We start from the raw sequence: 24,064 nt of genomic DNA on the forward strand, positions 1-24,064 counted from the left end.
GCCCTGGGAACCAGCACCAGGGTGGGAAAAACTGAATGGTAACTGACAAATTGCTAGGAGCTTAGCATAGCAAGCCTGAGAATTAAAATCTCCAGGGAACCTGGTCAGAGGAGGACCCCCAACACCTTTGTGAGTTTTACCTCAGGTAGTTCTAAGAGAAATGAAATCTTCATAACTGAAAAGCAAAGAGAACAAAGACTGGGGAAAAACAAAAACAAAAACCAGAACAGAATATTTAAGGACTATGGGACAACTGCCATTCAAAAGGTGTAAATTATGTGTAATTGGAATAACAAAAGAAAAGAAAAAGATACCTGAAGGAATAAGGACCAAGAATTTCCTCCAATTATTGTCAGAAACCAAACCTACAGGTCCAAAAATTTAAAGAACACTGAGCATGATAAATGTCAAAAACTACACACAAGGATACCAATTTCTAACTACAGAAAATCCAAGATAAAGCAAAAATTCTTAAAGAAGCTAAAAGGAAAAAACACAACGTTACCTATAGAAGAGCAAAGATAAGAATTACATTTGACTTCTCAGAAACCACGCAAGCAAGAAGAGAATGGAATGAAATATTCAAAATGTTGAGAGAAAAAACTCCATCAACCTAGAGTTCTGTACTCAGCAAAATTACCCATTAGAACTCAGAGAGAAATAAAGATTTTTCTTTTTTCTTTTTTTTTTTGAGAGGGAGCCTTGGTCTGTCACCCAGGCTAGACTGCAGTGGCATGACTGTGGCTCACTGAAAACTTCACCTCTTGGGTTCAAGTGATTCTGCCTTAGCCTCCCGAGTAGCTGGGATTATAGGCGTGTGCCACCACACCCAGCTAATTTTCATATTTTAGTAGAAACAAGGTTTCACCATATTATTCAAGCTGGTCTCAAATTCCTGACCTCAAATGATTCTCCTGCCTCAGCTTCCCAAAGTGTTGGGATTACAGGCATGAACCATCACGCCCAGCCAAGACTTTTCAAACAAATAAAAATTGAGGAAATTTGTTGACAGTAGATATACCCTGAAGGAATGTTAAAATAAGTTCTTGGCTGGGCTCAGTGGCTCACACCTGTGCTCCCAGCACTTTGGGAAGCCTAGGTGGGTGGATCATGAGGTCAGAAGTTCGAGACCAGCCTGGCCAATATGGTGAAACCCCATCCCTACTAAAAATACAAAAATTGGCCAGGCGTGGTGGCATGTGCCTGTTGTCTCAGCTACTCGGGAAGCTGAGGCAGGAGAATCTCTTGAATTCAGGAGGTGGAGGTTGCAGTCAGCCAAGATCACACCACTGCATTCCAGCCTGGGAAACACAGTGAGACTCCAACTCAAAAAAAATGAAAAAGTTCTTTAGGTTGGGCGCAGTGTTGGCTCAGTCCTACAATCCCAGCACTTTGGGAGGCCAAGGCTGGCAGATGACATGAGGTCCGGAGTTCAAGACCAGCCTGTCCGACATGGCAAAACCTTGTTTCTACCAAAAAATAAAAAAATTGGCTGAGCATGGTGGCACACACCCGTAATTCCAGCTATTCTGGAGGCCGAGGCAGGAGAATAGCTTGAACCCAGGAGGTGGAGGCTGCAGTGAGTCAGATTGCACCACTGCACTCCAGCCTGGGCCACAGATAAAACTCTGTCTCAAAATTTAAAAAAAAAAAAAAAAAAAAAAAAGTTTTTTAGAGAGAAAGAAAATAATATAGGTAAAAAATTCAGATCTACATAAAGAAAGGAAGAGCACTGAAGAAGAAATAAGTGATGGTAAAATAAAAACTTGTATTTTGCTTATTCTTAATTGGTCTAATAGATAGTTTGTTCAAAATAATAATAGCAACAACGTATTCAATTATGTATGCTTATGTATATATCTTATTTTCCGTTGTTTTGTTAGTACAGGGCACTCACAGTACCCATTAAGTAGTATAGTGTTAGAACTGGGCTTGGATTAGGTGTTAATGTATACCAGAAATTCTAGGAAAACTAATAAAGTTAATAAAAGTATCAATAATTAATAATCTTCCAAAACAAAAAGCACCAGGACCAGATGTGTTCACTGGCAAATTCTACCAAACATTCAGAAAGAAATTGTGCCAATTCCCTACAATCTACCTCGGAATATACAAGCAGAAGGAATATTTCTAATGGATTCTGTGAGGCCAGCATTACCCTAATACCAAAAACAGAAAAGATATTACAAGAATACGACAGACCAATATCTCTCATGAACATAGATGCAAAAATCCTCAATAATATACTAGCAAATTGAATCCAACCACACACAAAGAAAATTATACACCACAACCAAGTGGCATTTATCCCAAGTATGCAAGAAATAAAACTTTGTTTGCAAATGACATGATCATCTAAGCAGAAGATACAAAAGAATGAACAAAATCTCCCTGGAACTAATAAGCAATTATAGCAAAATTGCAAAATACAAGGTTAATACACAAAAGTCAATCACTTTACTACACACCAGCAATGAACAAGTAGAATTTGAAATTAAAAACATAATACCATTTACATGAGCACCCCCCAAAATAAAATACTTAGGTATAAATCTAACAAAATACACACATGATCTGTAATGAGAAAAATTACAAAACACTGATGAACAAAATGAAAGAATTGAAGACATGAAGAGACATTCCATATTCATGAACAGGAAGACTCATTGTCAAGATGTCAATTCTTCCCAACTTGATCTACAGATTTAATACAATCCAAATTTTAGCAAATTATTTTGCAGATATTAACAAAATCCTAAAGTTTATATGAAAAGGCAAAGGATGTAGAATAGCCCACATAATATTACTTTTTTTTTTTTTTTTTTTTTAAGAGACAGAGTTTTGCTCTTGTTGCCCAGGCTGGAGTGCAATGGTGTGATCTTGGCTCATCACAACCTCCGCCTCCTGGGTTCAAGCAATTCTCCTGCCTCAGCCTACCTAGTAGCTGGAATTACAGACATGTGCCACCACATCTGGCTAATTTTGTATTTTTAGTGGAGATGGGGTTTCTCCATGTTGGTCAGGCTAGTATCAAACTCCTGACCTGAGGTGATCCGCCTGCCTCGGCCTCCCAAAGTGCTGGGAGTACAGGTGTGAGCCACTGCGCCCAGCCATAATGTTACTCTTAAGTGGTGGATCACATTGATATTTTGGGTCTCCTAAAATCGGTATCAGTTCAGAGCCAGTGTCTAGCCGTCCCTAAAAGGTCTCATTAGCTGGGCACAGTGTCTCACACCTGTAATCCCAGAACTTTGGGAGGCTGAGGTGGGCAGATCACAAGGTCAAGAGATCGAGATCATCCTAGCCAACATGGTAAACCCCCATCTCTAGTAAAAATACAAAAATTAGCTGGGCATGGTGGTGTATGCCTATAGTCCTAGCTACTCTTAGTGAGGCTGAGGCAAGACAATCGTTTGAACCCAGGAGGCGGAGGTTGCTGTGAGCCAAGATCGTGCCACTGCACCCCAGACTGGCGACAGAGTGAGACTCCATCTCAAAAAAAAAAAAATCTGATTACTTCCTTTTCCCCAATATGCAGTTACACTGGCAAAAAGCCCTAAGTCCTTTAGGGAAGGATTAACAAAATATAAATTTTTGGTAGCACACCAGGATCCTTCCTTAAGGGAATTCAGCCTCCCTATATTCCAAGGGTTCTGGGTCTGAAAATGGCTCAAGTTTGGGAACTGACTGAGGGTCATGACTCTCTGTTTTTATTATTCAAGCTTGAGTTTTGTTCACTTAACCTATAACTTTCCTTCTTATACAAATCAAGTAAGAATTTAGTAGGTTTCCTGTTTCGCTTCTAGGAATGCCATGATCAAATAGCCAAAGCCATCGGTCTTTGTAAGTTGGGCTACTATGACTGCTGCTTTAACTCTGCAGTTCATTATGGTAATCACGTCTGCCTTGCTTTTGGTGACTGCCTGCCACCATTTGGCTCCTACCACCCTGGGATCCAATTATTTCCATTGCATTTAGGTTTCCTAGTTCAGTGACCATAACCTCTGGCATACATAGAAGAGTGATGGGAGTACTTCAAGGATGTTGGGGTTCCCCTTACTAATTTATTTCTCACAGTTATGGTGAAAATGTTTTCTGTACCTTCCCAGGGTGGGAACATAGGTTTTAAATGACAAATCCACTCTTAAGTGCCAATCATTTTTCTCATCTTACTACAAAGTCACCTTTGCAACCTAATTTTATTATCATTCAGGTATGCTGCTGTCCAGCTGTGTTGATTTCTTCCTCTTTCCTTTATATGCTCCACACTTTACTGTCTCTAGGTCACTGTTCAGTATCATCCTATGTTCTGTATAGCCTTTCTCCTGCATTTTGTATGTCTAACTCTACTCATCTTTCCATCCCTCTGCCCTAAAGAATCACTTCTATGATCCCTTGTTATCCCTGATTCCACCACCTTATCACAATCTCTATGAATTAATGAAAACAACTATTATTTTTCCTCAGAATCTTCATGATGTTGATTTGCATATTTATGTGGTACAATTCACTTGTTATCTTGAATTATGGCTAGTTAGACACCTATCTTAATTCTCCAACAAGACTAAGCTCCTTGAAGGCAAAATCCTTCCGTAATTCATCTTTATATCTTCACATTATTTTATAAACAGTAAGAACTCAAAGTTAATGAATGAATGAACCAAACTATAAATTCCTTCCCCTCAGACATTTATGGTTTAAAGTTAGATATGAAATTTACGAACATAGGGAGAAATACCTGGTACTTCCATCTTTGTCATTCTAACAGAACACTGTAGTAGTGATCCAGCCTGTACAGCTCTGAAACATCCTGGCGGAACTGCCAGCCCAAGGACAAATCACATCTGGTCTGATTAATGGTCCCAAATCTACTCACCTTTTCTAATTTAAATCTGAGCCAGAAAGTAGTTATAAAATTAACCCGTACTCTTAGAAACACAGGCATAACACGGCAGGGCACGGTAGCTCATGCTTGTAATCCCAGCATTTCGGGAGGCCTAGGTAGACGGATCACCTGAGGTAAGGAGTTCGAGACCAGCCTGACTAACAAGGTGAAACCCTGTCTCTACTAGAAATAACAAAATTAGCTGGGCGTGGTGGCATGAGCCTGTAGTCCCAGCTACTCGGGAAGCTGAGACAGGAGAATTACTTGAACCCGGGAGTGGAGGTTGCAGTGAGCTGAGATAGGGCCACTGCACCCCAGCCTGGGTGACAGAAGGAGACTCTGTCTCAAGAAAAAAAAAAGAAAAAGAAACATAGGCATAACAAGGCTTGACATTATTACACTGGTATGTACACCACCTGACTCATCATTTTCATTGAGGGAGTGGCTAATCTTTTGCCAGAGAAGCATATACCTAGTTCTTCGGACACTGTCTTGAACTGAAGGGGAAACTACCAGAAAAATTACTGAAATATAAGAGTACCTGGACAGATGACTTTGCATAGATATATACTTATTTATGCTAATTTTAGGAGGTTATTGGCCAAAACATGTGGAAATGTTAAAAAAAAAAATCCAAGAGAAAAGGCAGCATCAGATCTAAAATATTCATCTGAATGACTAGTCTCAAGGCAGATAGAAAACCATTACTCATGTCCTATCACAACAACTCCAGCCCCTCCTTGGACATTTCCAGGGCCTTCGACATTCATTAAAATGAACGTGAACTACAATGTGAAGTTTTAGAGCTAAATGGAACAAGTGAAGCATAGTAGAATGGTGTGGTTTTAAAGCCCAACCTATTGACATGGGGTAGAGGAAAAGAGGGCACTAAATAAAACCACATATTCTAAAACTTAAGGCTACTACAATATCATATCTACTTGTTTACCCTTTGTGGGATCAACAGACACACAGTTGGAACTGTCTGTTCTCTAGCCACCAGGCCCAGCCACTGAGGACAGCCTCACTGTAGTATAGCAGCAGACGCACTAACACCAGTGATTCGTGCAGAGCGCCCACCACACGGCCCATAGCCAAGTCTTCCCATCCCCATGTTATTCCCCTTCACCCAAACCCTCTTCCTGCTGACTTTGATTTCCTAAAAGTATTGGAGTCCGGCTGGGTGCAGTGGCTCACGCCTGCAATCCCAGCACTTTGGGAGGCTAAGGTGGGCAGATCACCTGAGGCCAGGAGCTCAAGACCAGCCTGGTCAACATGGTAAAAACCCATCTCTACTAAAAATACAAAAAAAAAAAAAAAAAAGCCAGGCGTGGTGGTATGTGCCTAGGATCCCAGCTACTTGGAAGGCTGAGGCAGGAGAATTGCTTGAGCCCCAGAGGCAGAGGTTGCAGTGAGCTGAGATCCTGCCATTGTACTCCAACTTGGGCAACAAGAGCAAAACTCCATCTCAAAAGAAAAAGAAAAAGTACTGGAGTCCATATTTGTCTCCTTTGCTGGCATGATCAAGTATGATTCTTCTGAGTATTTGCTAGAATGCAGTACTTTGCTCTACATAGAGTATGTGCTTTAAAATTTTTGTTTAACGTGTATATAGCAACAGATAAGTCTTAAATGTCAAATCTGCTGAAATGGAGATGACCTATATCAAATATCAAGGTTGTTGGGCACAGCGCCTAGCCCTTTCAGTCATTACCTAACAAACAGTACCTGCTTTTGCCTTTGTCATCATGCTTCATTACCAAAATCTCCTCTTCTCCAGCTTAAAAATTAAAAAGCAAGAGTTTCTTCAAGTCACCTTACCAAATAAATGGGATTTCCTTTTATCTGTGTAACACATCATTAGAAATATGTTTTCCTCTACATGTTACAATAATCCTGGGAAGCAGACATTATCTTCACTTTAAACATGAGAAAACTTAGCCAGTTAATACATAACAAAGCCAGGTTGGAGTACTCACCTATGGAATTCCATGTTCAGAATTCTACTCTCCCACAGGGCTACACACCCTGAACATCTCCTACTCTGTCAATGTTGGTCTAAAATGTGGCATCAAGAATTAAATCCTATTCCATGTGTTGTATAATCATCAGAGAACAAAACAAATGAGGACTTCCCTTGTTCCATAGCACATAATTACAACCAGTTCCATATTCAGATTTCTGGTAAGCACATTAAATTATCAAAAATAAATAATAATAATTATTATTATTATTTTGGTTAAGAGACAGGATCTCACTATGTTGCCCAAACTGTCAACAAACACCTGACCTCAAGTGATCCTCCTGCCTCAGTTTCACACAGTGCTAGGATTACAGGCATGAGCCACCCTACTCAGCCTGTCTCTATGAAGAATTAAAAAATTAGCCAGGCATGGTGGCATGCACCTGTGGTCCCGGCTACTTGGGAGGTTAAGGCAAAAGGATCACTTGAGCCTGGAAAAAAATTGCAGTGAGCCATGCTGGCACCACTGAACTCCAGCCAGGATAGCAGAATGAAACCCTATTATCTCAAAAACAACAACAAAAACATTGTTTAAAAAAATTTTTTTAAATAGAAGGTATATTGTGGTATTGGCAAAAGAAATGATAAATGGATCAATGGGACAGAGTACAGAGCCAAGAAATGTACTCACACAAATAGAGTCAACTGATCTTTCACAAAGGAGCAAAGGCAATACAAAATGGAGCAAAGATTGTCTTTTCATCAAATGGTCCTGGAACGACTACATATGCCCAAGTAAAATGGACCTTAAACCTTTCACAAAAATTAACTCAAAAGGGATGACAGACCTAAATGTAAAATCCGAAACCATAAAACTCCTAGAAGATAGGCAGCATTGGGTTTGATAGTGCCATTTTAGAGACAACACCGAAACACAACCCATCAAAGAAAGAACTGACAAAGCTAGACTTTATTAAAGACATTTTTCAGAGACTAAAATGACAAGCCACAGACTAGAAGAAAATATCTGCAGAACACATACCTGATAAAGAACTGGTATCCAAAATACACAAAGAATTCTTAAAACCTAGTGAGAAAGCAACCCAATTATATAATAGGCAAATAATGTGAATGTACACCTCACCAAAGATGATATACAGATGGCAAATAAGCATATGAGAACATGCTCTACATCCTATGTCCTTAAGGAACTGCAAATTACAACAATGAGATACTACTACACACCTCCAAGAGTGATTAAAATCTAAAATACTGATAATGCCAAATGCTAGCAAGGATGTGGAGTAACAGGAACTCTCAGGAATGCAAAATGGTACAACCACTGTTGGGGACAGTTTGGCAGTTCCTTACAAAACAAAACACACTCTTACCGTATAATCCGGCAACTGTGCTTCTTGCTGTTTACCCAAATAAGTTTAAACTATGTGCATACAAAAACGTGCACATGAATGCTTACAGTCAAACTTAGAAGCAAACAATATGTCCCTCAACAGGTGAATGGGTAAACTGTGGTAAATCCAGATAATGGAATAACGTTCAAAGATAAAAAATAAATGAGCTATCTATATGATAATAGTAATGATGGACATGTGTCATCGTGTATCTGTCAGAACTCACGGAATATTAAACATAAAAAATAAACCCTAATGTACTATCTACTTTTAATTATTAATGTATCAATATTGGTTCATCAATTGTAGTAAATGCACTACATTAATACAAAATATTAATAGCAGGAGAAAGAGAAGAGAGATTATGTGAGAACTCTATGCTTTCTGAGCAATTTTTCTGTAAACCTAAAACAGCTCTTTAAAAAAGTCTATTAATTGTGTTTAAAAATACATAGATAATGTGGCTTAAAAGATACAGTGTTGGAGAATGGATTAGAAATGGGCCAGAGCACATGCAGGAAGATCAAATAGGAGGCTACTGCAGCAGAGTCAAACCTAGAGCTCATGGTTTCTTGGGATGAGTAATAGGGAGATAGAGAAAGAGTCTTTAGGAATTAGAATGGACAGGACTTCGCAATGCATTAAATGTAGGAAGAAAAAAAAAAGATTCCCGGGTTTCTAGCTTGGGTTAGTAGGGACAGTAGTAGAATTCACTGATATGGAAAACTGGAGGAAAAAGAGTTTGGAAGAGAAAGATGGTAAGTTAAATACCTGTGGGAAATACAATCACGGAAACTAGGCAGCTGTGAGGACGGCAAAGGAGAGCCATGGGCTAGGAACATACAGTGAGATTCCTTGGCATATCATTGGTTAGTGAAGTCACAGAGTGTAGGGCCAGAGAATGAGAAACCAAGAGACTGGACTGTAAAGGATCAACAGTGTTGAGAAAGGGGGAAAAGAATGAAATCAAAAGACTGTGGTATCACAAAAACCAGAGAGAAAATATTTCAAGAAGGAAGGCATTGTCACGTGTATTGAATGTGGGTAAAAGGTAAGAGGAACTCTAGCACATGTCCACTGGATTTAGTGAGGTGGAGGTCATTGGAAACTTTGGCAAGGGCAATCTGGGAGAGTAAACAAAACTGTGTACACAGCAGTCTAAGAAAATTCTATGAAGAAAAGGGGAAATACATGGCAGTAGCTGGAGATGAGACAGAGCAGAGGTCGGTGTTTCTTAGTCTGTCTTTTAAGACCAGAGTTTTAAGCACGTTTTGAATGGTGATGAAAAGAAAGTAGAGAGGAAAAGTTGAAGATGATGGGAAGACAGGGGTCAGAATTACTGACAGTGATAGAGCAATTACTCTTCACTTTAATTACAAACTACATCCTCAAAAATGGCTAGTTATGACTCAGTGAACACAAAAAGCAAAAAAGAATAAAAAATTAAAAAAGCTAGTCATTTCTCAAAAAAGAAAAATCTTTCCCTGAATTTTTACTTATTTATTTATTTGGACACAGGGTCTCACTCTGTTGCCCAGGGTGGAGTGTAGCAGCATGATCACAGCTCACTGCAACGTCAAATCCCTGGGTTTAAGCCATCCTCCTGCCTCAACCTCCTGAATAGCTGGGAGTACAGATGCACACCACCAGATCGAGCTAATTTTTGTATTTTTTTTTGTAGTCATGGGATCTTGCTGTGTTGCCCAGGCTGGTCTCAAGGGATTCTCCCAAAGTGCTGGGATTACAGGCATGAACTACTGAGTCTGGCCTTTCCCTAAAATTTAGATATGCTTTTGTTGCTTTTATTAAGTGGTAAATAGGCATATGTATTTGCAGCTGCATAAAAGTTACTCCTTTATCAACATTATTAATGAGGACTTTCTGTATAATATGTCATAAATTCATTAACATGTCATTCTAAGCCTTTTACAATCCGAGCCAACCTTTTCCATTCACAGCTCCACACTGTGCAGATCACATTGTTTGGACCTTCTTCATGCATGCCGCCCTCTGCCCAATGCCTATTCCACAGTATTTTTGTCTAAAAAATTCAACCTGTACTCTTATCTTTGAAATCACAGCTCAGTGTTACCTCTCTGAGAAGCAGTCCTATTTGCCAGAATTGATCACTTTCAAACTTGCCACCTTTCCCTGCTCTGTTTATCTGACTTTAACCATACATGTGACTATTAACTGCACCCCAAACTGGAAAATAAGCAAACATTCTTTACAAGTATATACATGGAATGTTCACCAAATAAATTGTATGCCAAAAATAAATCTCAACAAATTTAAAGGTTGAAATATCAAAGAATGTGTTTTCTGTAAATGGAATGAAACCAGCAATCAGTTAATAAGATACTAAAAACTAATCCCAAGTACTGAAAAATTAATTAACACATTTCTAAATAATCCTTGGGCCAAAGAAGAAATCTCCAGGGAAATTTTAAAATATTTCACGATAATGAAAACACAACATATAAAAATTTGTAGGATGCAGCTAAAGTACTGCTTAAGAAGAAATTTTTATCTTCAGATGAATGGATGATCTCCTTGAAAAACACAGCTTACCAAACTTGCAATATCCCAACATTGAAAACTATACATTGTTGAAAGAAAGTAAACATCTAAGTAAATGCAGAAATATACCAAATTCATGGATTGAAAGTCTAATACTGTTGCAACGTCAGCTCTTTCCAAACTGATTTAAAGTCAACGCAATCTTAAAATCCTAGTTAAGATTTTTAGAGAAATCGACAAAGTAATTTTAAAATGTATATGGAAATACAAATTATCTGGAATAGCCAAAACAATTTTGCAAAGGAGTAAGAAAGTTGGATGACTTATACTATACCTAATTTTAAGACTTAAAATCACCAGGCGTGGTGGTTTACTCCTGTCATCTCAGCACATTGGGAGGTTGAGGTGGGTGGAGTTTGAGACCAGCCTGGCCAACATAGCTAAATCTACCTAAAATACAAAAATTAGCCAGATGTGGTGGTGGGCACTTGTAATCCCAGCATTTTGGGAGGCTGAGGCAGGAGAATCACTTGAACCCAGAAGGCGAAGGTTGCAGTGAGCCCAGATTGCACCACTGCACTCCAGACTCCATCTCAAAAAAAAAAAACAAAAAAACACTTACAATAAAGCTACAGTAATCAACACTGTGTAATACTGGCCTGGCCTAAGGGTCAACAGATAAACTGGGAATCCATAATTAGTCCCACACTTATATGTTAAATGGGTTTTTAGCAAAAGTACCAAGTTATTTCAATGGAGAAAGGGTATCACTCAACAAATGGTGCTGAAACAACTGGATATCTATCTAGAAAAATAATAACCCAGACCCCTGCCTCATATCATATACAAAAATTACTTTTACACACATCATATATCAAAATATAACAGCTAAATCTAGAAAAATTCTAAAAAAAAGGAAAAAATTTGCATGATACTAGTAGTTTTTGCAGATTTTTTACATAGTCAATGTCATTGCAGTAAATATTTCTTACACAATATACAAAAGTTAACAAATTAGAATTCATCAAAATTAAAAAAAGACAACAATAACAATGAAAAGACAAGTCACATGCTGGGCAAATATAACTATTTACATATATGTATATTTATCTCATCGAGAACTTGAGTCTAGAATGTATTTTTTAAAAACAGAACTCAATAAGAGAAACAATCCAATAAAAAGTGGGCAAAAGATATAAACATATACCTTGCAAAAGAAGATATGCAAATGTCTCATAAGCATGTAAATAAATGCTATACACCTCATTAGCCATCAGGAAAAAACACATTACAATGAGATACCATTTACATCCTCCAGAATGACTAAAATTAAAAAGACTGACAATAATAAGTATTGGTGAGGATGTGGAACAACTAGAACATACATATTGCTGGTGTGAATACAAAACAAGGCAACCATATTGTAAAACTGTTTAGGAATTTCTTATAAAAGTCAAACATATATTTACCATATGACCTACCAATTACATTCCTATTTACCCAAGAAAAATAAAAAACATATATCCATAAAAAGACTTATACCTAAATGCTCATAGCAGCTTTATTTGCAATAGCCAAAATCTGTAAATAACCCAACTGTTCATCAATAGATGAATGGATGAACATTTTGCAATATATTGACACAATGGGATAATAGCTAATAATACCAAGGGACATACTACTGGTGCACACAACAGCACAGGTGAATCACAAAAACACTGCTGAGCAAAAAGAGCACATTCTGTATAGCTCAATTTATATGAAGTTGGGGCTAGGGGATTCACTGCATAGGAAACTTTCTGGGGTGATGAAATGATTGGAGTAGTGATTACAAACTCATCAAACTGTACATTTAAATTATTGGCATTTTATTATATTTAAATTATACTTGAAAGTTGATTTAAAAAAAAAAAAAAAAAAAAAAACTAACAAGTACTTCCACAGTGAAGAGACTACCCGACTAGTAATCATGACAGGAGACTATCCACCATACAATGTGTAGCCCTGGATCAATCTCTTACACTTTAGTTGCCCAGTCTATGGTATTGTTATAGCAGCCCGAACAGACTAAGACAGTAAGAAAATACGGAATTTGAATACTAAAAGAAATACACAGGCTATAAATATGTGAAGTTCTGCTTATGCAAACGTTGGCCGGGCGCGGTGGATCATGAGGTCAGAAGTTTGAGACCAGCCTGACCAACATGGTGAAACACTCTCTCTACTAAAAATACCAAAAATTAGCCAGGCATGGTGGCACATGTCTATCATTTCAGTTACTCGGGAGGCTGAGGCAGGAGAATTGCTTGAACCTGGGAGGTGGAGGTTGCAGTAAGCCGAGACCATGCCACTGCACTCTAGCCTGGGCGACAGAGCGAAACTCTGTCTCAAAAAAGAATAAAAAAAAAAAAGGATCGGGCGCGGTGGCTCACGCCTGTAATCCCAGCACTTTGGGAGGCCGAGGCGGGTGGATCACGAGGTCAAGAAATCGAGACCATCCTGGTCAACATGGTGAAACCCCATCTCTACTAAAAATACAAAAAATAGCTGGGCATGGTGGCGCATGCCTGTAGTCCCAGCTACTCCGAAGGCTGAGGCAGGAGAATTGCCTGAACCCAGGAGGCGGAGGTTGCGGTGAGCCGAGATCGCGCCATTGCACTCCAGCCTGGGTAACAATAGCGAAACTCCGTCTCAAAAAAAAAAAAAAAAAAGTTAGTCCTTAAAAAGTCTTTTAAGAGAAGGCGAGGGAAAAAAACTCCAAAACCATCAAAGACAATCAAATCTGAACCAAGCTATGAACAAGACAGGAATTTTCCACGGAGATGAAAAAATTTACACACACAATACTGACTAGTAATAAAGCCTATTTTAAAACTTGTGGAGCTGTGCATACAATGGAATATTACTCAGCCTTTAGAAGGAATGAAATCTGTTACATGCTACAACATGGATGAACCTTAAAAACATTATGCTAAGTGAAAGAAGCTAGACACAAAAAGACAATTATTATGTGATTACACTTAAATGAAATATCCAGAACAGAGAAATTCGGAGAAGCACAAAGTAGATTTAAGATAAGGAGCTTGAGAAGAAGAGAGGAAATGGGGAGTTACTACTGAATGAATACAGAGTTTCAATTTGGAATGATGAGAAAGTTTGGGAAACAGATTGTGGCAATGGTTATACAGCAAATGCCCTGAACTGTACAATCAAGATTGTAAAAATGGTAAATGTTATATGTATTTTATCACAAACATATAAAGGCTGTTACAGTTTCTTAGGGAGCACTTCCATGCAGCAACATTCACAAAGGTATGATTCCCCTCACTTGCCAGAGGTTACTAAAATTCCAAAAGAAAATAAAGATCCCAGGAATCAAATTATCCCTCTGCTCTTGCATCAGAACTAGAACTGCTTCAGAATTACCACTGTACTTCACTCTGCCACTTCACTCTGTTTAGAGCCCCGAGCACAGTCCAGTTTGCTGGAATCGTCAAGCCTTTAAACCACGTGTCACCAACATTTGACACAGTTGACCTCATCTTATTTTTAAATATTTTCTTAATTCTACATCCTTCTAATTTTCTTCCTGTCTAGCTTGATGGCCTTGACAAGACAAGCGTTCATAGAGTGAGTCTTGGTGAAAACATGGTAAGAGGAAGTGGAAACAGGACAGAAACAGCTCCTTCTGGTTCTTTCTGAAGTAATGTCCTTGAGAAGGTATTTGGTAAAGATGCAGGCAGGTGGACTGGGCAGTGGGAGAATGTGGAAGTTCCCTTCAGGTTGCTTCTATTTTCTTGAGTGAAAAAACATAGATTGAGAAAAAAGAAGAGGGTGTTGGAGGATTGGAGAGAAAAGGTTTGAAACAGTATCCCAGCCATCTAATAATGTATTTTCTTTTTTGGAAATGGAGTCTCGCTCTGTCATCCAGGCTGGCGTGCAATGATGCCATCTCGGCTCACCGCAATCTCTGCCTCCCAAGGTTCAAGTGATTCTCCTGCCTCAGCCACCCAAGTAGCTGGAATTACTGACATGCGCCACCATGCCTGGCTAATTTTTAGATTTTTAGTAGAGATGGGGTTTTGCCATATTGATCAAGCGGTCTTAAGCTCCTGACCTCAGGTGATCCGCCTGCCTTGGCCTCCCAAAGTGCTGGGATTACAGGTGTGAGCCACAGCGCCCGGCCTAGTAGTCTCTTTTTAAATGTCAATTTTATCATGTCCCTCTCTTGCTAAAACATTTCACTGCTTCTTAAAAAATGAACTATACTACAGCAAAGAATTTCCTCATAACTTCAGTCACACGCAGAAACGCTGTCTTCAAGGCCAGGCACATTGGCTCATGCCTGTAATCCCAACATTTGGGAGGCCATGGCGGGAGGATTGCTTGGGTTTAGGAGTTCCAGAAATGCTTTCTTCAGTTGGAGAGAAAGCAGTAGAGTTATTCCTGGTGTGGTGCAGACAACCCTGTCCTGTCCCTCATTACTGAGTGGTAGATCAGGTGCCTATTACTGATACAAGAGTCACAGCGATGTCTATCACAAATTAAGGTAGTGATTGAGCTGTAATTTTATTTCCATTTTAACCATGGACTCATTTTAATTAGAAAGAAGCAGCAATGAGAACAGTGTGAGCAGTGCATCTACAATTATTCCACCATTGTACCAAATAAAAAGCCAGGTGACCAACATGAAATGTGCAATAATGATACTCACCATAATAAAATCTAAGTATTCCAGGGATCATATTAACTGTAACAAAAGGCTTATTTATACTTATTCTTCAATAGCATAAACTTGATTACTTCATTTATATTACCTAGGTAGTGAAAGTATAGAAAATATATCAAGCCTTTATTACTTCAATAAAGTTCAATTAAAACTTAAACATGTCTGCTTATTTTTCCTTATGACAGGGTAATTTCCCAAGCTCTTTACATAATTTTAACAAAAACAAGATTGTAAAATACAGTAATGGCCCAAATGTCTATTAGTTGATGAGTGGATAAACAAAATGTGGTCTATCAGCCACAAAAAGGTATGAACAAAAGGCTGACACATGTTATAACATGGATGAACCCTGAAAGCATTACACTAAGGAAGCCAGTCAAAATGATCACATATTCTAGTTTTATTTATATGAAATGTCCAGAACTGGCAAATATATAGAGACAGAAAGTAGATTACTAATTACCTAGAGCCTGGGGCGCTGGGAGGAAATAAGCAGTAACTGCTAATGAGTACAAAAATTCTTTGAGGGAGAAAAAAATGTTCAAAAATTGATTATGGTAACGTTTTCACAACTCTGTAAATATACTAAAATCCACTGAATTGCACACTTTAAATGGGCAAATTGTACAGTGCATGAATTGTATCTCAATAAATATTTTTAAAACCATATAAATATTATATGCAAATCTTTGTCCTCAACGACAGTATCATAACATGGGGAATTTAGGGGTCTAGAATGACATGGTATAATAGAGAACAAGAAACTAAAATCCAAGCACTATATTAAGAAATAGTTTTCTTTTTGAGATAGAGTTTTGCTCTTGTTGCCAAGGCTGGAGTGCAATAGTACAATCTCGGCTCACTGCAACCTCTGCCTCCTGGGTTCAAGCAATTCTCCTGCCTCAGCCTCCTGAGTAGCTGAGATTACAGGCATGCGCCACCACACCTGGCTAATTTTGTATTTTTAGTAGAGATGGGGTTTTTCCATGTTGGTCATGCTGGTCTTGAACTCCCAACCTCAGTTCACTCGCCTCAGCCTCCCAAAGTGCTGAGATTACAGGTGTGAGCCACTGTGCCCAGCAAAGAAATAGTATTTTTTAAATCTGCAAAATACTAAGAAATGGAAAAAGGCTTAGAACCATAGCATGGTGTGTCTAATATTGTAGCTTACAGTACAGATATGATGGGCGGAGCCCATGTAAGTGAATATATACAGATGAAAGTGAATAGGATGCTTTATTCTGAACTACATTATCTAACAGAACTTTCTAGGGTAGCAACATGCTCTATATTTGTGCTGCCTAATACTGTATCCACTAGCCACAATTTGTCCCTTGAACACCTAAAATTTATCTGAAATCAACCTGAAATTTACCTGAAATAAAATTTCTTTTAGGCCAAGCCAGGGGCTCATGCCTGTAATCCTAGAACTTTGGGAGGCCAAGGCGGGTGGATCACCTGTGGTCAGGAGTTCTATACCAGCCTGGCCAACATGGCAAAACCTAATCTCTACTAAAAACACAAAAATTAGCCAGGTGTGATGGCAGGTGCCTGTAATACCAGCTAATCAGGAGGCTGAGGCAGAATTACTTATACCTAGGGGGCAGAGGTTGCAGTGAGGCAAGATTGTGCCATTTCCCTCCAGCCTGAGCAAAAGAGCAAGATTCCGTCTTAAAAAAAAAAAAAAAAAAAAAAAAAAAAAAAAAAAAATTCTTTTAATTTTAATTAATTCAAAGTTTTAAAAATACATGTGGGTAGTGGCTAACATACTGAACAGTAAAGGTCTTAGAGAAAGGAAAATAATGCCTACTAGATGAGTCTATGAACGTGTTTCAAAGATAACAGAGTACAGATTCCCAGAAAAGCCAATACTTGAAAGTTGAGATATATTTCATTTCCCAGAGACCTGAGGGCAATAAAGACACTATTTAATGCTTTAAAACTTCAACCATCTTGGCCGGGCACGTTGGCTCACGCCTATAATCTCAGCACTTTGGGAGGCCGAGGCAGGTTGATCATGAGGTCAGGAGTTCAAGAGAGACTCTATCTCGAAAAAAAAAGAAAAAAAAACCTTCAACTCTCTTTCATATGTTACAAAACAGAGGGACCAAGTCTTTTTTTAAGCATCAGCTGATACATTTTATTTAAAACACTATGGAAATTTAAGATGATACCATTTTTATTGTCATGTTAGAGCTGGAGAAGACAGACAGCAAGGAAAATGGAGCTATTTTCTGAGGGAAAAAACTTCCCTTTGCTAATTGCCACAAGATTCCAGTTATCCCCGTGGGTGGAGAGTATGCATTATTACGTCTGCCTTTTCCCATCATAATGCCTTGCACATGATAGGTACTCTATAATAGCCACTGAACTACTAAAAGTAAGCAAATACTTATACTAAGTTTCCAAGCCAAGTAATGATAGAAAAGGACTTGTGAATTCCACAGGTGAGACTGGCAATCCCCAAAAAGGGGAACAAACATACCCCACGTCATCAAAAGAGCACAAAGTAATCATGACGTTTAAGTCAATAATCCGGTGTTAGTCATTTCCACAGAAAGTTCTCAAACTGCTTATTTAAAATATTATTACTATAGTACTTTGAACTAAAGTGACTTTCATCTAAGTTACTTACAGCACTTAACTAGTAACCATTAATTAAGGTTTCATACTATACAGTGCATAATTTCCATTTTGAAAACAGGATAACCAAGGCACTAAAAGGTTAAAAAATACAACCAATATTAAAATTTAAAAAGTAAAAAAGCCACACTATTTTTACTCTATCCTGATTAAATCTGAAACATTCCTGCTAACATTTTTCCTTAACTATACCTACTGAGTCAAAATTCATTATGACAGGCCAGGCGCAAGGTGGCTCATGCCTGAAATCCTGGCACTTTGGGAGGCCAACATAGGCAGATTAGCTGAGGTCAGGAGTTTGAGACCAGCCTGGCCAACATGGCAAAACCCTGTCTCTATTAAAAATACAAAAATTATCTGGGCATGGTGGTACAGGCCTGTAATTCAAGCTACTCGGAAGGGTGAAGCATGAGAATCACCTGAACCCAGGAGGCGGAGGTTGCAGTGAGCCAAGATAGCGCCACTGCACTCCAGCCTGGGTAACAGGAGACTCTATTCAAAAAAAAAAAAAAAAAAAATAGCATTATGAGAGACTGTTGTTCTAAAACGCTTAGTTTCACAACACAGACAGCAAGGAACTTGATGAACTACTTTTTCAATCATAGGTTTTATTAACAACCGTCTGCAACCCTAAAAGGTTCACATTCCCACAAAGTTTGCTCCTTAAAGGCAAATGAATTTCCTAACTAGACAGATGACTTAACTCAAACAAAACATCATGGGTACAACATACAGACCAAAATCAAAATTGAATCTGTATGACAGTCAATTTCATAAACTGTAAACCATGATAAATGTCAACTAAGAGAATCAGTATCTTAGGAAATAGGAAAAGCCCAGGGTCTCTAATTCAACCCATCATTCTATGCTTCAATCCCCTTTGGCTACTTCCAATTATATGGTTAATGAAAAGGCAGAGGCTTGCTCAGAAAACTGTCTCTCGTAGAGCAGATGAAAAAAAAATGTAGAAATTATGTGAGAAAAAAAGAAAAAATTTAATATGCTGCTTTGATGTCACCAAAATGGTGATGACCAGCTATCTCCAACTGAAAAAAATAAAAATGGGGCCTGGTGCGGTGGTTCATGCCTGTAATCCCAGCACTTTGGGAAGCCGAGGCAGGTGGACCACCTGAGGTCAGGAGTTTGAGACCATCCTGGCCAACATGGAGAAACACCGTCTTTACTAAAAATACAAAAATTAGTCAGGCGTGGTGGTGCATGCCTGTAATCCCAGCTACTCGGGAGGCTGAGGCAGGAGAATCACTTGAACACAGGAGGTAGAGACTGCAGTGAGCTGAGATCCTGCCACTGCATTCCAGCCCGGGCAACAAGACCAAGACTCTGTCTCAATAAATAAATAAATAAATAAAGCTAAATTGTGGTATGTTTCCCTGCTTTAGGGGAATCATGGCCCTATATTAAGTAGATAAATAGATTACCCAGTGATCTATTTATCTACTTTTTGCTCCACAATTATTAACCAAGAGTCGTAAGTGTGTCTCAAGGTAGAAAAATCCATAAAACATGAGGTTAAATTATTCCAAATCTCTCTGATAATCAGATTATCTGGGGGGATTTTTTGTTAGTCTCTTAACACATGTATATCCAGGCTCCATATCAGACCTACCAAATCAAAATCTCCAGAGAATAGGGGCCAGGTATCAGTATTTTTAAAAGCTTTCTAGATGATTCCAGTGATCAGCTATTCATTCATCCATCCCTTCATTCATTCAATAAATGTTCATTGAGCACTTAGCATCCAAGTGTTCACTGGGTACCTGAAAGTACTGTGCCTGATGCTGGGAGTGTACTGGTAAAGGAAACAGACAGTCTGGACTCTACTGTCATGGAACTTAGTACAGAGATCAGACAGATACAGGAAACAGCCCAGTGGGGACTGTGGCAAACTGGAGAGTGCAACTCCTAAAGATGGATATCAGCTTTATTAATTCAATGGAATATTTCCATGAAAGAATGCATGCTTGACACTGACATGTGACTTTTAAAGAAAGCAAGGGAAAGAGGGGGCAAAAATCTTAGATGAAACATGAAAGACAGCATGAAAAGATGACAGAAATTAGTCCAAATATATCAGAAATCATAACAAATGTAAATAGGGGCCAGGCTCGGTGGCTCATGCCTGTAATCCCACCACTTTGAGAGATGAAGGCAGGAGGATTGCTTAAGCCCAGGAGTTCAAGGCCAGCATAGGTAATAGAGGACATCTCTTACATTTAAAGAAGGAAAGAAAAAAGAAAAAAAAAAAAAAGGCCAGGCCAGATAGCTCACGCCTGTAATGCTAGCACTTTTGGGAGGCTGAGGTAAGTGGATTGCTTGAGCCCAGGAGTTCAAGACCAGCCTAAGCAAAATGGCAAAACCTCATCTCTACAAAATACAAAAAAAAAAGTGAGCTGGGCATGGTGGTACATACCTGTAGTCCCAGCTACTTGGGAGGATCACATGAGCCCAACCCCCCCCCAGGGTTGGGAGCTGCAGTAAGCCATGATGCCACTGCACTCCAACTTAGGTGACAGAGAGAGACTCTGTCTCCAAAAAAAAAAAAAGAAACAAAACAAAATAAACAAGTAAAACTTGCTTATTAAAAGAGACTCTCAAATGAGATAAGAGATAATCAAGTAACATACTGTTCATTAAAAATACACTTAAAGCAAGATATAGAAAGTTAATATAAAAGGATGGAAATATATAATACATGCCAGGAAAAAACAAATCAGAAGAAAAATTTAAAAGAAAAATGGGCCAGGTATGGTGCTCATGCCTGTAATCCCAGCACTTTGGGAGGCTGAGGTGGATGGATCACTTGAGCTCAGGAGTTTGCGACCAACCTGGCCAACATGGTGAAACCCTGTCTCTACTAAAAATGCAAAAATTAGCCAGCATGATGGTGCACACCTGTACTCCCAGCTACTTGGGAGGCTGAGACAGGAGAATCGCTTGAACCTAGTTGGAGAGCAAAGGTTGCAGTAAGCAGAGATTGAACGACCGCACTGCAGCCTGGGTGACAGAGCAAAACATCTCAAAAAGAAAAAAAGAAAAAAAATGAATTTAGGAAAAACGGTATTTAAAAGAACCAAAAGAAGTACTTCAAAAAATAACGATTCTGAACTTGCCTGTACCAAATAATATAGCTTCAAAAGGTAGACTTGAAAAGTTTACCTGCTTTTTTCGCAACAGGTTTGCCGCCAGAACATAGGTGTCGTGAAAACTACCCCTAAAAGCCAAAATGGGAAAGGAAAAGACTCATATCAACATTGTCGTCATTGGACATGTAGATTCCGGCAAGTTGACCACTACTGGCCATCTAATCTACAAATGCGGGGGCATTGACAAAAGAACCATTGAAAAATCTGAAAAGGAGGCTGCTGAGATGGGAAAGGGCTCCTTCAAGTATGCCTGGGTCTTGGATAAACTGAAAGCCGAGAGTGAACGTGGTATCACCATTGATATCTCCTTGTGGAAATTCGAGACCAGCAAGTACTACGTGACTATCATTGACGCCCCAGGACACAGAGACTTCATCAAAAACATGATTACAGGGACATCTCAGGCTGACTGTGCTGTCCTGATTGTCGCTGCTGGTGTTGGTGAATTTGAAGCTGGTATCTCCAAGAACGGGCAGACCCGAGAGCATGCCCTCCTGGCTTACACACTAGCTGTGAAACAACTTATTGTTAGTGTTAACAAAATGGATTCCACTGAGCCACCCTACAGCCAGAAGAGATATGAGGAAATCGTTAAGGAAGTCAGCACTTATATTAAGAAAATTGGCTACAACCCCGACACAGTAGCATTTGTGCCAATTTCTGGTTGGAATGGTGACAACATGCTGGAGCCAAGTGCTAACATGCCTTGGTTCAAGGGTTGGAAAGTCACCCGTAAGGATGGCAATGCCAGTGGGACCACACTGCTTGAGGCACTTGACTGCATCCTACCACTAACTCGTCCAACTGATAAGCCCTTGCGCCTGCCTCTCCAGGATGTCTATAAAATTGGTGGTATTGGTACTGTTCCTGTTGGCCGAGTGGAGACTGGTGTTCTCAAACCTGGTATGGTGGTCACCTTTGCTCCAGTCAACGTTACAACTGAAGTGAAATCTGTTGAAATGCACCATGAAGCTTTGAGTGAAGCTCTTCCTGGGGACAATGTGGGCTTCAATGTCAAGAATTTGTCTGTCAAGGATGTTCGTCGTGGCAACGTTGCTGGTGACAGCAAGAATGACCCACCAATGGAAGCAGCTGGCTTCACTGCTAAGGTGATTATCCTGAACCATCCAGGCCAAATCAGTGCTGGCTATGCCCCTGTACTGGATTGCCACACAGCTCACATTGCCTGCAAGTTTGCTGAGCTGAAGGAAAAGATTGATCGCCGTTCTGGTAAAAATCTGGAAGATGGCCCTAAATTCTTGAAGTCTGGTGATGCTGCCATTGTTGATATGGTTCCTGGCACGCCCATGTGTGTTGAGAGCTTCTCAGACTATCCACAACTCAGTCGCTTTGCTATTCTTGATATGAGACAGACAGTTGCCGTGGGTGTCATCAAAGCAGTAGACAAGAAAGAAGGCTGCTGGAGCTGGCAAGGTCACCAAGTCTGCCCAGAAAGCTCAGAAGGCTAAATGAATATTATCCCTAATACCTGCCACCTCAGTCTTAATCAGTGGTGGAGGAAGAACGGTCTCAGAACTGTTTCTTTCAATTGGCCATTTAAGTTTAGTAGTAAAAGACTGGTTAATGATAACAATGCATCGTAAAACCTTCAGAAGGAAAGGAGAATGTTTTGTGGACCACTTTGGTTTTCTTTTTTGCTTGTGGCAGTTTTAAGTTATTAGTTTTTAAAATCAGTACTTTTTAATGGAAACAACTTGACCAAAAATTTGTCACAGAATTTTGAGACCCATTAAAAAAGTTTAATGAGAAAAAAAAAAAAAAAGTTTACCTAAAACTGGCTCTCAGAATTACAAGGTGAAAATAATAAATCCATAGTCACAATAGGAAAATTATGAACATCTCCCCCCGGCAAAGTAGCCAGACATAGTGGCATGCACTTGTAGTCCTTCCCATCTCAGCCACCGAGTAGATGGTGGTTGCGATGGGAAGATCACCTAAGCCTAGGTGTTTGAGTCCAGTCTGGGCAACATAGTAAGGCCCTGTCTCTAAATTAAAAATAAACATTTTTATAAAAACAACACCTCCTCCCAAAAAAACTTATAAATCAGACAAAAAAAAAAACACCTGAAGACTGTCTGAATAATATGAACAAGACAAATGGAACACTTTACACGTACACACATACTTTTGTGTGACATACAGGATTATTACTTTTCATCCTTCAAAAGTTAAGCATTATTTTTAATTAGAAAACCAAAAAACTTCATGATAGAAAGGGCTGAGAAATGGATAGGTAGGATCCCACCAGATGAAAAGCTTTCAACAGTGGCAATAATTTAAGAGATGTCACAATGTCATGTTTTGATTAACAAGGCAGTCTCTGAAATCAGCTGCCTGAAGTCACTTCTAGGCTCTAGTACTCACATGCTGTGTGATTTTGAGAAAGTTTCTCTCTCTCTAGCTGTTAGTGTGTCTATATAATAGGGATAATAACTGTACCTGCTTTTAAGGTTCTTGTGAAAATTAAATGATATACGGAAAGTGCTTAAAACAGTGCCTAGCAAACTGTTACCTTTAAAAAATGTCAGTATGCTATTAAACACAATGAGGTAGCTCTATGTGTACTAATATGTAAAAAGATGCTCAATATGTATTAGGGTTAAAAAGGTACGCTGCAAAATGCTAAGTAAACCATGCATGAAAATGTTTATATAAAAATAAAATATGTAAATAACCTATAAACATATATATTTTTCTGGAATATACAAATTGTTAACAGTTACCTCT

At 39.0% G+C, this 24,064-nt stretch overlaps 1 protein-coding gene and 1 pseudogene across 4 annotated transcripts in view; one reads left to right on the top strand and one right to left on the bottom strand.

The window, feature by feature from the left end:
* SPIRE1 (spire type actin nucleation factor 1) overlaps window positions 1-24,064 on the bottom strand; it is a 218,219-nt gene that overhangs the window by 127,552 nt on the left and 66,603 nt on the right. Inside the window, exon 1 of one of the 4 annotated variants that reach the window (XM_074383785.1) lies at window positions 15,495-17,177. The exons of the other annotated variants lie outside the window; for them this stretch is intronic. Coding sequence (XP_074239886.1) covers window positions 15,495-15,497 — 3 coding nt within the window. The 5' untranslated portion in view covers window positions 15,498-17,177. Of the gene's footprint in view, window positions 1-15,494; window positions 17,178-24,064 lie in introns of those variants that run through there. 4 annotated transcript variants of the gene reach the window in all.
* Window positions 21,344-23,089, top strand: LOC120361628 (elongation factor 1-alpha 1 pseudogene; annotated as a pseudogene).

The sequence above is a fragment of the Saimiri boliviensis genome, chromosome 13, assembly GCF_048565385.1.
Source record: "Saimiri boliviensis isolate mSaiBol1 chromosome 13, mSaiBol1.pri, whole genome shotgun sequence".
Taxonomy (NCBI): domain Eukaryota; kingdom Metazoa; phylum Chordata; class Mammalia; order Primates; family Cebidae; genus Saimiri; species Saimiri boliviensis.